The sequence below is a fragment of the Phyllobates terribilis genome, unplaced genomic scaffold, assembly GCF_046119375.1.
Source record: "Phyllobates terribilis strain yellow unplaced genomic scaffold, ASM4611937v1 Scaffold_117__1_contigs__length_5270597, whole genome shotgun sequence".
NCBI lineage: Eukaryota > Metazoa > Chordata > Amphibia > Anura > Dendrobatidae > Phyllobates > Phyllobates terribilis.
The window spans coordinates 1,760,770-1,775,794 of NW_027362877.1; the positions used below are offsets into that span (position 1 = coordinate 1,760,770).

The 15,025-nt window shown below is 44.1% G+C and overlaps 2 protein-coding genes across 2 annotated transcripts in view; one reads left to right on the forward strand and one right to left on the reverse strand.

The window, feature by feature from the left end:
- The window catches only part of LOC141201524 (uncharacterized), a 240,722-nt gene that overhangs the window by 149,489 nt on the left and 76,208 nt on the right, over nt 1-15,025 (forward strand). The gene's annotated exons all lie outside the window — the stretch shown is intronic.
- On the reverse strand, nt 1,873-8,009 carry LOC141201492 (uncharacterized). Its single transcript, XM_073663499.1, has 2 exons — nt 7,936-8,009; nt 1,873-3,301 (listed from the first exon to the last, which is right to left on the reverse strand). The coding sequence occupies exons 1-2, from the start codon at nt 8,007-8,009 to the stop codon at nt 1,873-1,875; spliced, it is 1,503 nt and encodes a 500-aa protein (XP_073519600.1).

Here is a 15,025-nt window from a genome sequence, read left to right on the forward strand (position 1 = left end):
GCTTTGTCCAAGATGTCATCCAGAACTTGACCAAAAAGAAAGCCCCCATCACATGGGATTGAACACAGTTTGGTCTTTGACTGGACATCCCCAAGCCAACTTTTTACCCATAGCGCCCTACGAGTGGCAATAAAGAGGCCCGCTAACCTGGCTGCCAGCCTCACTGAGTCTGTTGAGGCATCTGCAATAAAAGCTGCTGCTCCCTGCATCAGCCAGGATCTTTTCCCTTGGGACATTATCCTTCGGTTGACCTTCTAGTTGTTGCAACCAGATAATCATAGATCTGGCTGTACAGGTCGTAGAGACCGCTGGCTTCAGGGCACCCACCGAGGACTCCCAGGTGTGTCTTAAGTAACCATCTGCCTTTCTATCCAGATGGTCTTTCAGAATACCCACATCCTCAAAAGGCAAGGTAGATTTTCTGGATGAATTGGCCACTGCTACGTCAAGCTTTGGGATCTTATTCCATGAGTCTTGTTTCCTCATCAAATTGGTATCTTCTCTTAGAAGATGATGGTAGTGAAACCTTTCTCTTCGTTTTTTTCTCTTAATGAGAGAATCTTTTCATTAATTAGAAATATGCGCCTCTTTTTTTTGCTCTAATCCACAAAACATGAACTCTTGTATGGATTTGGGAGTCTTAGCATCCGAGATGCCCATGGTAGCTCTCACAGCCTTAATCAACCTATCTGCGACTATTATAGGAAAGCATGGCCTACCCCCTGTATCGCCATTAAAGAATGAAAAGGAACAAGAATCCAATCCACATTCACCTTCCGACTTTATAGATTCATCTAAATCAGGTGATAATTTTTTGGACCCTTTCCTTCCCTTTCTATTCCTTTTTTTATGAATAAGGGTCTCAAGGGAATTCTTAACTTGTGCCCTGATCACGGATCTCAAATCCATGCGGTTTTCTGTATACAATCTGCACAGTCTTTTCTGCCACAAGTCAGGTAACTTATCCCTACAAAGGGTACACTCCTTATTCTTTTGTGCCACATTTCTTAAGCCATTCCTAGTAGTTAGAGACAAGAAAAAGGGACTTAATTACCATGGTAAAATTTCTCAAAGATCAGTCAGCATTCTGGAGTTTAATAAGGGTACCAGATTCAGAGGCTGGATCAAATCACACCATTATTCGTGGTTGGTGGTACTGTCACTTCTGCAACTCATGAGACTGCCATTGCTGCGTGAACTCTGATCCTGGCACTGACGTTCCTCCATATCACGTGGGGAAGGAGAGCCAGAGCAAACCCACTCTTTTGGCAGTCAGGCGTGATTTTAAAAGAGGGACCAGCCACAGCAACTTCCGCACACCCTTGTACATGCCTTCTCCAGACCCCCTAGAAGTTAAATCCAACACTTCAGGTCAGAAGTCTCCGGAATGCTCGTCATCAGGGCGCACCAATCCCAGGTCGTCCTGCACATGCGCAAGCCTGGGACATTGTTGGAGCCAGCAAGCATCCAAAAGGACTTCGGCGCTCGCATCTACATGAGCCCTCAAGTGACCAGCGGTGGAACTTCCAGGACCCGACACCGGCACTATAGACAAGGAGCCTTTCTTCCAGGCAAGGCCTGGGTAAGTTTCTCCTTTAACTTTCCTCTCCTGATTCTTCAGCTTCAGGTTTCCTCATGGACAGGAAACCAAAATGATGCGGGGTAGAGGTGCAGCCCTCTTATTCAGTACGCTTCCTGTCCTTATTGGGTGAATTCCCTCTCTCGTGTGGCGCTGGTCATGGGGGAAAGGACAATTTTAGAAATTGTTCTGGTATTCAGTGAGATATTAATGACAATCTTACTTATCAAAGGAAGTGTACTCATTATTCTGAGCAATTTTATTAAAAAAATTAAAACACACAGTGTACATGATTACAGTTTCTTTCCTGTATGACTTCCCTCATGTCTAGCAAGATACAATTTATTTACAAAAGATTTCCCACATAGTGAACATGAATACAGCTTCTCCCCAGTGTGACTTCTCTCGTGCATCACAAGACTTAATTTACCTGTGAAGGCTTTCCCACATTCCAAACATGAAAATGGCTTTTCTCCTGTGTGAATTCTCTCATGTCTAACACATTTTGATTTCTCTGTAAAGCATTTCCCACATTCTGAACAGGAATATGGCTTCTCTCCTGTGTGAGTTTTCTGATGTCTAATAAGAGTCTTTTTATCAATAAAGCATTTCCCACATACTGAACATGAAAATGGCTTCTCTCCTGTGTGAATTCTCTGATGTATAATAAATCCTGATTTAGCTGGAAAGCATTTCCCACATTCTGAACATGAATACGGCTTCTCTCCAGTGTGAAATGTCTGATGTCTAATAAGACTCCCTTTGTATCCAAAGCATTTCCCACATTCTAAACATGAATATGGCTTATCTCCTGTGTGAGTTTTCTGATGTTTATTAAGAGTCTTTTTATCAGTAAAGCATTTCCCACATACTGAACATGAAAATGGTTTTTCTCCTGTGTGAATTCTCTGATGTATAATGAATCTTGATTTAGTTGGAAAGCATTTCCCACATTCTGAACATGAATACAGCTTCTCCCCAGTGTGACTTCTCTCGTGCATCACAAGACTTAATTTACCTGTGAAGGCCTTCCCACATTCCGAACATGAAAATGGCTTTTCTCCTGTGTGAATTCTCTCATGTCTAACACATTTTGATTTATCTGTAAAGCATTTCCCACATTCTGAACATGAAAATGGCTTCTCTCCTGTGTGAATTCTCTGATGTATAATAAATCTTGATTTAGTTGGAAAGCATTTCCCACATTCTGAACATGAATACGGCTTCTCTCCTGTGTGAAATGTCTGATGTCTAATAAGACTCACTTTATATCCAAAGCATTTCCCACATTCTGAACATGAATATGGCTTCTCTCCTGTGTGAGTTTTCTGATGTCTAATAAGAGTCCTTTTATCATTAAAGCATTTCCCACATACTGAACATGAAAATGGTTTTTCTCCTGTGTGAATTCTCTGATGTATAATGAATCTTGATTTATCTGTAAAGCATTTCCCACATTCTGAACATGAATACGGCTTCTCTCCTGTGTGACTTCTCTGATGTATAACAAGTTTTGTTTTATTTGTAAAGCATTTCCCACATTCTGAACAGGAGTATGACTTTTCTCCTTTGTGTTTTCTGTGTGTTAATAAATCTGAGCTTTTAGTAAGTTGCTTGTCACACTGAAATCTTGTATGTGTGTCACCTGGAATTGTGGTAACAATGTGAGATTGCTCAGGAGATGATTCCCCATGATTAGGAGGATTATAAGAAAGTGAAATGCTGTGAAGTCCAGGAGGTGCAGGAAGGGTGATGAGGTTTCCTCCATTAGAGTGCTCCCAGATATCTTCTTTTTTACAATTTAGTGATAAACCGTTATTCTCACAAGGATTTCCTATCAGGATGAAAGATAGATTGGTGTTGTTAAAAAAATCATATCCAAAGAGATTTACACATTTATTTTCTGGATCTCACAATGAATACCCTCGTCAAAGTATCGGTATAAGGAGGACAACTACATGCCATAACATTAACACAATGACGGGTAAAGTGAATAACACTTATAAACTGGTGACATTGGCACAAGTCAGGGGTGGCAGAGATTAGATAGCAAATAGACAGTTCTTAAAGGGAACCTGTCACCAGCATTTACCCCTTAATGTACCACCAGTGCCATTTCACTCTCTCAAGCTTCCTATCTCGCCCTTAGTGTAGAAAAGTGTCCACACAATTAACAATGGAGTTTTAATCTTTTATTACTGCATGCAAATGAGATTGACTAATCACAAAGGTGGGCCTCATAAAGGTGGCCACCGTAATCATGTCCACAGTATGCCTAAGGACTAGTGTTGAGCGAGTATGTTCTATTAACCCTTTCGGCGAGTATGCTCGGGCCGAGCTCCGAGTATTTATAGCTGCTCGGTGATAAGGTTAGATCGCTCCCGTGTGCATGATTTGCGACTGTTTGACAGTTTTATTACATGGGAGAAATGTCTATTTCTTACACATTCCTCCCATGTAATAAAACTGTCAAACAGTTGGAAATCATGCACATGGGAGCGATCTAACCTTATCACCGAGCAGCTGTAAATACTCGAAGCTTGGCCCGAGCATACTCGGACAGAACATACTCGCTCAACCCTACTAAGGACATGATACGAACCATTAGAAGAATGAAATAGCACCAAAATCATATTACAGGGTTAAATCCTAATTACCGGACCCAGGAGAGTCCTTCTCCCAATGTCTGAGAAGAAAAATCTACAGAGGTAGAAAGTGGGACGATTCCAGTATGTGAGCAACCTGTAGTGCAAATGGGTCTCCATGTCACCTCTGGAGACTCCTTATTCCATTAACCACCCTAAACCACGGATCCTCCTTAACAAGGAGGTGGGCACTGCTATGAAATAATAAATGTTATGGGGTGCTATAGTAACCTGATATAGTTACATAATATAAGGAAAAAAAGAAAAGACTCAGGATATACAACCGTGCACACCCAATATTAGAAAAATGAAAAATCTTTATTACATGATTACAGACTGACAACACAGAAAAATAAAAACAATTAAAAACAAACAAAGCATAGCAATATTCATGGGGGAGGAATAATGTAGTGTTCCAAAGTAATAAATCCCCCTAAAGCCACAGGTATCATTTAATATAATATATTTACCATCTCATAATACAATAAGGCTTATTGACCAAGCTATGTCACCCTAATGAAGGGTGGCACAGTACCACTAGACCAAATATGGATAATAAACCACGTACTACCAAATAATCGAACCATACATAATAATAAATAGATCAAAAAATAAAGGAATGAATGGAAGTAGTAGTCTGCTTAAACTAGGGGCCCTTGTAATATCAGCGTATGTCAAAACATATCATCCCACCTGGTATACGATATGGGATCATGAATAAAGGCCCTATATAACCAAGCAGACACTCTTAAATGGTCAAAGGAAAAGGTCAAAAATAATAAAGTGACATAGTTACCTGTTGGCACCAGAGACCCTACGCGTTACGCTGCTAGACCGCAGCTTCGTCAGGGGTATGTTGTCAGTGGACACATGTGTACATTAAATAGTCTATCCAATTTAGTGTGATTCCCTTCAGGTGAAAATAAATACCCTCACTAAGTCTCTCCAGTATCGTGGCGGATCGAACGATCATTTCCTGTTTCCACAGCGTGCGGCCCACGTGCTATGGTATGACACAACCGGAATTGAATGAGACGTCATATCCGGTCGGCGAAGCGCCGCCCCTTCCTATCACTCATGCGTTCCACCCAGACGCCATGGTGGAACGCAACCGGAACTAGACAGGAAACATCATATCCGGTTCTAGGAGCCGCCCCCATTGGGATCGCACGGGACATGGTCCCATAACCACAACGGGCAGAGGCCGGGACTAGGGAAAAAAAACAAAAAACACAAACAAAAAAAACAAAAAACAAGGCGCAAAAAACATATATATATATGTAAATAGACACCCCCGAAAGTAGCGCGTCCGCTACAAAAAATGCACCGGTACAGAAACAAGAGGGCTAGCCCTAATCAAGAAAAATGCCTGACTAGGCCAAGAACACCACGGATCCTCCTTATCCCCTGGAGCCTCCCTACACCACAGAGCCTCCTTATCCCCTGGAGCCTCCCTACACCACGGATCCTCCTTACCCCCTGGAGCCTCCCTACACCACAGAGCCTCTTATCCCCTGGAGCCTCCCTACACCACGGAGCCTCCTTATCCCCTGGAGCCTCCCTACACCACGGATCCTCCTTACCCACTGGAGCCTCCCTACACCACAGAGCCTCTTATCCCCTGGAGCCTCCCTACACCATGGATCCTCCTTATGCCCTGGAGCCTCCCTACACCACAGAGCCTCCTTATCCCCTGGAGCCTCCCTACACCACAGAGCCTGCTTATCCCCTGGAGCCTCCCTACACCATGGATCCTCCTTATCCCCTGGAGCCTCCCTACACCACAGAGCCTGCTTATCCCCTGGAGCCTCCCTACACCATGGATCCTCCTTATCCCCTGGAGCCTCCCTACACCACAGAGCCTTCTTATCACCTGGAGCCTCCCTACACCACAGAGCCTGCTTATCCCCTGGAGCCTCCCTACACCACAGAGCCTGCTTATCCCCTGGAGCCTCCCTACACCACGGAGCCTGCTTATCTCCTGGAGCCTCCCTACACCACAGAGCCTGCTTATCCCCTGGAGCCTCCCTACACCACAGAGCCTGCTTATCCCCTGGAGCCTCCCTACACCACGGATCCTCCTTATCCCCTGGAGCCTCCCTACACCACAGAGCCTGCTTATCCCCTGGAGCCTCCCTACACCACAGAGCCTGCTTATCTCCTGGAGCCTCCCTACACCACGGAGCCTGCTTACCCCCTGGAGCCTCCCTACACCACGGATCCTCCTTATCCCCTGGAGCCTCCCTACACCATGGATCCTCCTTATCCCCTGGAGCCTCCCTACACCACGGAGCCTCATCCCCTGGAGCCTCCCTACACCATGGATCCTCCTTATCCCCTGGAGCCTCCCTACACCACAGAGCCTCCTTATCCCCTGGAGCCTCCCTACACCACGGATCCTCCTTATCCCCTGGAGCCTCCTTACATTACTTGGTCTATATGCAGCTGAACCTACTGCACATGTGATACATCCGCCCCTGCCCAAAACACTAAATATATGTCCTTAAAAATTATGTGTAAAGGGAAACTGTCCGTTCCCTGTGCCCCCAGAACCCGCAGCAGTTGTGTCTGCAGATATAAACTCTCCGCCTAACATCTCTATTACATTAAACACACAAACAGATCTATAGAAAAAGTACTGTATTTCTAAAGTTTATGATATGTAAATGAGGCCTTTGATTTGTCGATGAGGCGTTCGTGACCCGAGTAGTCGCCCCACTTAGCATGTCATCACGGCTTTGGGGGCTTGAGAACATGACAAACCTACCGCATGCGCGCGGCTTCTCCTCCTCACTGCATTGAGCCTCTGACGCCGGGTGTACGCGTCCCATTACTGAGATAGGAGAGGACGGTCACTACTGGTCAGAGTCCATGTAGATGGGAGGAGCTCGGCCTCTAGCCCCGCCCTCCTCTCCCCTCCCCCTACACAGAATCTTATCAGTAGCGGCCGTCACCTCCGATCTCAGTGATGGAACAATGTTTCCTAACTGAATAGAGATTTTACCCCGGAACCGAGAATCCTGAGACGGAAGAAGAAATACGCAGATTTCTGTGGAGACTCCGGGGAGAAAGTTTCCTATTTCCATCTCGTCTATTCTTACAATTCATGAAGTTTATTCCTCTTATTCCTGTGTAATAAAGACTGATCAGGACGTTGTGTATATTATATGGGAACAATGAGGAATACTGTCACCATGTAACAATACATCGCTTATGGTTTATGGCCGCCAGGATTTGGTAACACAAAAATGTCTGAAAAGAAACAAAGTATTTATTGTAGAAAAGTCCTAAAAGAAAATGAAATAAATATATTGTTATTGGCTTGGATTAGTTGTATTACCGCAGTTACAGCGACCCTCCACCCCGGGACTGAACACTACACATTTCCCTGTACAGTCCCCTATGGGGTCCTCTGCCCTCCGCTGCCCCCTCAGCTCAGATCGGTGGTCTCTTCCCCCGGCTTCCAGGACGGCCAGTGCAGTGGTATGGGGAGTGCAGTAATACGTCTACCCCACCCTCCCCTGCCTTTCCTGTGCTGTGACCTATGGGGCAGCGCCCCTCCTATTAATCTCCCAGCAGTCTGCGGGGCGTCACCAGTTACAGATGTATTCTGCACCTGCTTTCATTGCTCCTGTTTGTCTTTGGTAACCTTGTCTGGCTTCCATAATACCCCGGGATGACTTAGGCCTCCATCTACAGGACCATTCTTACTCGGCTTCCTGATTCTGACCTCGTCCCGCTTCTTGATTGTCTAGCACCTGCCATCTTTGGGTCAGATCTGACATGTCGACCTTCTTCTGCCAGCTCGCTCTATCAGCCAGCACTACTATGTGGAGCAGCCCCGGTGTCTGTGCTGTAAGTCCAGATCACTGTACAGTGGTAAAAAGATGGAAGCCGGGAAACCTCTGGGACCGGCTGTATGGAGACTGTCTGTAAGCGCCTTATTATTAGGACCTGCCAGGTTTCCTCCATCGGTTCACCGTTACAGGAGGCAAATGGAGGACACAAGGAAGGGAGTCTATATATGATAACCGTATAGTCACTTCTCAGTCTCAGGGTGGACGGTCGTTTTATCACTCAACTTGTGCAGCTCATGAAGAGAGAAAAATTCTAAAAAATAACAGCAGAATAAAGATGATAAAGTAACAAGATGAGAAATACAACTCATCCCCCACAAAAAAGCTCCTCATACAGCGAGGTCAGTAATGAGAAATAAACCATCAAGAATGGAGAAAACAATCCAACAGAGGCCGGACAGACATCTGTCTGAGATGGTGAGTCCTGCATTGAGCAGGGGGCTGGATACGGGGACCCTGGAGGTGGTCCCCTCCAACCAGAACATTCTAGGATTGTAAGTTGTTTGGTCATTTTATCTGTAAATCATTTCCCCCATTATCGGCCTTACAGACACATTTTTTCTTTATTGATTTTTAATTTAGTTTTTTTTTTTACTTTCTCGTCCTCTCATTTCCGGAGTCATAATGTTATTGGTCACTAAGCTGCGCAGTTCTCCTGCTATTCACCCTATAAATGTAAGGAAATACTGACAACTGGGCGTTATCATTGTTCCCCTACATTGTCCAATCAGCGCTGAGTGTCAGAAGTGTGGGGACACATGTATGGAGAACGGTGACACCCGGTTATCATGTCATTCATAAATGTCGGAGGAACGGCCGGGAATCGGAGCAGCAGTTTCTTTCTTTGGTAACAATTCTTGTAGGAAAAAGAATTTCATCCAATTTATTGGTAAAAAAAACAAAAAAAAAAAACTTAAAACTTTCGGAACCTGGATGAGGACGTCTTCTTACCTTCTTTTAGTAATTTATGGATTTTACTGTGGGAAAGAGAATTATTTATTGAAGTTAGAGGCTCAGATGGGGGGACGATTCCTAGACGACATCTTGTCTGAAGAGACCGAGAGTGAAGATTCTTCTAAAGGGACGTTCCCAAAATCACAATGTGCTCTTATAATAAAGTACACCCTGGTTATTGTGAATATAACCCCTGTATAACATCTGGCCTGTCCAGCACATATCACCCCCTGAGTATGCCCCCCAGGCTCTAAATCGAAAATTTTACAAAAAAAATGTTGGACTTTTAATTTTTATGCCTTTAAACCAGATATGTATTAACTATTTTGTATGGTATAACTAACATTTACCACATGTCTACTTCACATCAGATTTATTTTTTTTGTTAAAAGTTTAATCAGCAATTTCTTATTTTTCAAACAAAATTTACAAAACCAATTTTAAGTTTCCTCCTTTCTCCCCTTTTGCATTTTAAGTCTGCAGTCCTGCTCCCCAATACTTATATCTATGGTCAGTTTGACGTCAATCAGCCGTTACTAACATGTCGCATTTAAGGGATCGCACTCATCGGGTGAAATAAAATTGGTCGGATATTCCTGAACAGTAGGATGATTGTCTTGCGAGTACGATGCGACTTCTCTCACCTGTCTCGCATCTGTATGACATCCGTATCAAACGCGTTTATAACATCAGCTTTTACAGACGATCATTCTCTGACATTTCAGGGTAATTTTCTAACTAATAAAACATTTTTTTATAGATCTAGAAAGATAGAAATGAGTCAGTGAGATATATCATCAGTGCAGGGCGTGTGGAGCTGCTGTACATGGATTTAGCTAATAATTAAAGAATTTAAAGTAAAAAAAGCAAAGGGGGAAAGCGGACAGCTGATGCTTATAGTCTGGGAAGCGGGTAATAAACATTAATATACATAGATCTTCCCAGGGGATTAATATTAACATCTGCGTAGCCTTTACTGGTTATTAACAAGTCACGAACTCCAGCTCTGCTACATCTGTATGGTGTGTTGAGCGATGGCTCAGCACGCCAGCCAGGACACACTGGTCAGTGCAGCGAGCAGTGACGTCAGTAAGGTGAGCAGAGCTCATCGGCTATGAACTCCGGTGACCTTAGTCAGAGCAGCGCTAGACACTGCAGGAGCATTCTCACGCTACTGGCTTGCTGAGCGGTCACATCAAACAATCCAGATGTAGCACGGCTGGGGATTTTTGTTGGACAGCACCACATAAGGATTATCTGCGGACAGGTGAGGATTATTTTGTATTTTAATTTGATCTTTATAAAGGGTAAAAGAGGGTCTAGGAGTGTTCATTTCAATTAAAGGACTTTGCTCTGTGTGTGTGTTTTTTTAACTAAACTTACGGGGTTAGTAATGGGGGTGTCTTATAGACGCCTCTCCATTACTAACCCCTGGGCTCGATGTCAGCAAACATTACAAAGCTAACATCAACCCCAATAGTATTACCCCACTCGCCACCGCACCAGGGCAAGTGGAAAGAGCCGAGGCTAGGCGCCAGAAATGGTGCATCTTATGAATTCTTGGGCAGATGAGTGCTGGTGTTCTTGCACTGGGAGGGGGACAATATCCAATTCCCAGGCTATTAATATCAGCCGGCAGCTGTCTGTTTAGCCTTTGCTGGTTGGGTCCCTGGTTTCCTGCACTGCTGGTAACATTACCATTATGTCTATCTATTGTGTCCTATTGCACTTGGTCTGTTGATGCTTATTTGTATCACCTTTGCCCAGCATACTGACTGAACCTATCACTTTATATGTTTATTACTATATCCTTTATGTCTATGAGGTATAATGCTTACTTGTGATAGTGTTTCTCTAGTCAGAAACTTTTTCATTCTAATGATATAAATAACTGATATTATATATTACTTATGTGATGTATGCTATGGACCTTTACGCATTAGTATACTCTCTAACATATAATTGGACCCATATTTCGTATTTACTTAATAGGATAATTTCACCTTTGGTCGGGGCCTTAGATGTAGCAGTGCAGTACACCAAGTGTTATATCCAGGTATACCACCATTGTTCCTCCTGAACTTGTACCTCACTTTTTGTATATATTGTATTTGTATATGAATACATATGGTATTCCTCTATATGTTTTTTTTTAATTTGTTAATAATAAAGATATATTTTTAGGCCATTGAAGAAAACGCTTCATCTCTTTAGTGACAGTAATTAACAGAGGCTGAAGTTACAGTTCTATCCAAAGGCTTAACCTTCTCCCCGACAATTGAGTTTGACGTTCATAGAACTTTATTAGATGTGAATAAGTTTGTGAGAACTTTCACTTTGCGTTGTCATTTCATGGTCAATGAACAGAATGAGAACATGGAGAACTCGTTACAAGAAGTTTCTCATGATGATGTTCCCAATAGAACTGGAACTTTTGATGAACAGAGTTCACTTCTTGATCATAAAACTCCAGCGATTCAACACAACAGACAGTTACTTTCAATCGTTTGTTATAAAAAAAATCTCTATTACTATCCGGTCAAGTCTCGTCCACCAGTCTTGGATGTTTTCTAGGAAATGATTGAAGATGAACTACTTACATTAAAAAGAACACAAAATTTCAAGGACAGAAATATCATAATCTAATGATATCAGAGCAACGAGCTCTGAAAGAACTTAACGAGAACTCTGACCTCCTCATAAGGAAAGCAAAGGACGATCCGCTGTTATATTGAATGTGGGACTTTATGAAAAATTCCATTGGGAAATCTGCAGACAAAATGTGACCGATGCTCTAAGGAAGGTGAAAGATTCTGAAAGAAGCCGCCGAGGACGAAGACTCAAGACTGATGAAGACGACAGCGGAGAAACCGCGACTCACAGATCAGAAGAGAAGAATCAGGGAATGAAAGCGGTGAGAAAATGTAGAGAAAACCAGAGCAAGTCTGGAGAAAAATCATCTATTATAGGACGAGGCCGAGAGACGTCATCACATCCCCCGGAGCCAACAAGAGTCTCCTCTCACCTGGTGATGTCAGAGGCCGGAGCTCCTCCATCATCACCTCCTGGTACCGATCCTGGTGTCCTTCTAGATACTCCCACTCCTCCATGGAGAGATAGACAGCGACGTCCTGACACCTTATAGGAACCTGACAACAACGACACCGTCATCACCCAGAATCCTCCAGTGCTGCCCTGTATAATGTCCCAGCAGTCACCTCTCCGCTCATCACCCAGAATCCTCCAGTGCCGTCCTGTATAATGTCCCAGCAGCCACCTCCCCGCTCATCACCCAGAATCCTCCAGTGCTGTCCTGTATAATGTCCCAGCAGTCACCTCTCCGGTCATCACCCAGAATCCTCCAGTGCTGTCCTGTATAATGTCCCAGCAGTCACCTCTCCGCTCATCACCCAGAATCCTCCAGTGCTGTCCTGTATAATGTCCCAGCAGTCACCTCTCCGCTCATCACCAAGAATCCTCCAGTGCTGTCCTGTATAATGTCCCAGCAGTCACCTCTCCGCTCATCACCCAGAATCCTCCAGTGCTGTCCTGTATAATGTCCCAGCAGTCACCTCTCCGGTCATCACCCAGAATCCTCCAGTGCTGTCCTGTATAATGTCCCAGCAGTCACCTCTCCTGTCATCACCCAGAATCCTCCAGTGCTGTCCTGTATAATGTCCCAGCAGTCACCTCTCTGCTCATCACCCAGAATCCTCCAGTGCTGTCCTGTATAATGTCCCAGCAGTCACCTCTCCGCTCATCACCCAGAATCCTGCAGTGCTGTCCTGTATAATGTCCCAGCAGTCACCTCTCCGCTCAGCAGCTCAATCATCTTGTTGCTGAGCTCTAGGATCTTCTTCTTCTTCCTCTCATGTATCGGGGGGTGCGGGGGAGGCTCTGTGATGGGGTCCGGGCTCCGCCCTCCTGACTCCTGGAGATGGATGATGGGAGTCACCCCCTCCCCCGGTGTCTTCCTCACTATTGTGTAATCCTGTGTATGGAGAAAAGTGGTAAAACACAAAACCCCAGAGACATAATGAAATAGTTGTGGCTTTCTAACCCAAAACCTAATTACAGGTTCCTATTAACACTTTCACCCACGAGACTGTTTTCACCTTTCTGATTAGGCCAATTTTTTCAATTCTTATTAGTTTGACTTTAATTTTGATCAAAATTACACGGTGACCCTATTTGGGCCATGTGTGAACACGCTCTTGCATGCTGCATGTACACTCATTTATATTCCAGTTCATTTCTTTAGTTTTTTTTTCAGTTAAAGGGGTCCTCCCATCTCCAAGATCCCATCCCAATATGGAGTAGGTGTAATAATAATAATAATATTAGCAAATACCTTCAATTAGAAATGTAGTATAGTATTTTTGGTTGGCTAGCTCTCTTACCCCATGTGCAGAGCATCGCAGGACCTTAGGTATCCATGGTTACGACCACTAGCAGCTAGCCAACTAACTGTGATTTTATCAGTGGACGTAACCATGGATACCTAAGGTCCTGCGATGCTCTGCACATGAGGTAAGTGGCGAATCAAAAATACTATACTACATTTCTAATTAGAGGCATTTGCTAATATTACTATTATTACACCTACTACATATTGGGATAGGATCTTGGAGATGGGAGTACCCCTTTAAGTGTGCACAAGTGTGGTAATCTCATGTGGTGTATGGCAGGGGGCTGCACTCCTCGCAGTATACAATGTATCTCGCTGTGGACAGTTTTCTGTCAGGAGAAGAGTCCTCTCTTCTCAAATTAAACTCCACAATATAATATTTTTCCAGTAAATGCCTCCAGGTAGAGGGTGATGATGGTGGTAGTAGTCTGTGCACCCGAGCCCCAGTCATAAAGAAGCCTAAAGATCTTAAACAGAAGTCCCTTTACTGGGGATAATGGGTCAAATTCTTAGGCTGTGTGCCCACAATGCGTTTATGAAGCGTTTCTGCAGCAGCAAAAACACTGAAGAAACGCATCAAAAACGCTTGGTAGAAGGTCCGCCATGTCCCCCAATGATAATCCGCGTGTGCTCTGCTCATGCTGCTCAAATTTCCACTTCCGTTTTTTCATGAGGAAAAAAAACGCAGCACCACCAATTATTTTGCAGAAGCGCTGCGTTTTCGCCGCCATTGACTTGCATTGGAACGCTTCAAATCTGCAAATATGTAAAACTACTTGCAGAATTAAAGCGCATTTGCTGCGATTTTGGAACACAAGACTGCAGCAAATGGGAAGTGACCTCATGCGGGGGCGTTCCAGCCATCCCATAAATCCAGGAAGACGAGAATCCCATACCATTCCTGTCTTCCTGGATCATGGCTGAGCACCTGGGGTGGTACAAGATGGACCTGAATGTCCCGGTCATGATTGGTGTCTGCGGGTGTCTGCGCTGGAAACCTGCGCAGTGTCAGCATGGGCTCTGCGCGGTGTCTGCGGTTGTCAGCGGGTGTCTGCGTGCAGGCAGACATAGGTCTATGTGACACTACTACTCCCATCGGCCTATGTCTGTCCCCCGTCCACTAGTGGCAGCAGGATCAGCTCGATGGGAGCAGTAGTTCCCATCAACCTGATCCTGCTGTTAAAATTGCCCTAATGTGTCCGTAAAACTGCCCCATATGTTATTTTTGGCCCCCATAGGTTTATATTTTTGCCCCTATATATTTTTTATTTTTTGTATGCCCCCATTTTTTTTTTTTGGGCAACCTATTTTTTTTAATTAATTTAAAGTCCCATTTTTTTTTGTTTGGTCCCCAATTAATTTTAAAAATACATTTCATTGGTGGCCAGTGGTTGCCTAAAGAAATTTAGTTTATACATTACCTGTTCCCACCGATCGCCACCTAAAATAAAGTAAAAAATAAAAATACACCTATACTCACCTAATTCCCCAAAGCCCTCAATCTCCTCTAATAAAATATAAAATAAAAAAACACAATTTTATCCTTACCCCTCCGTAGTAGTCCACAAGTGTCCCATGAAGA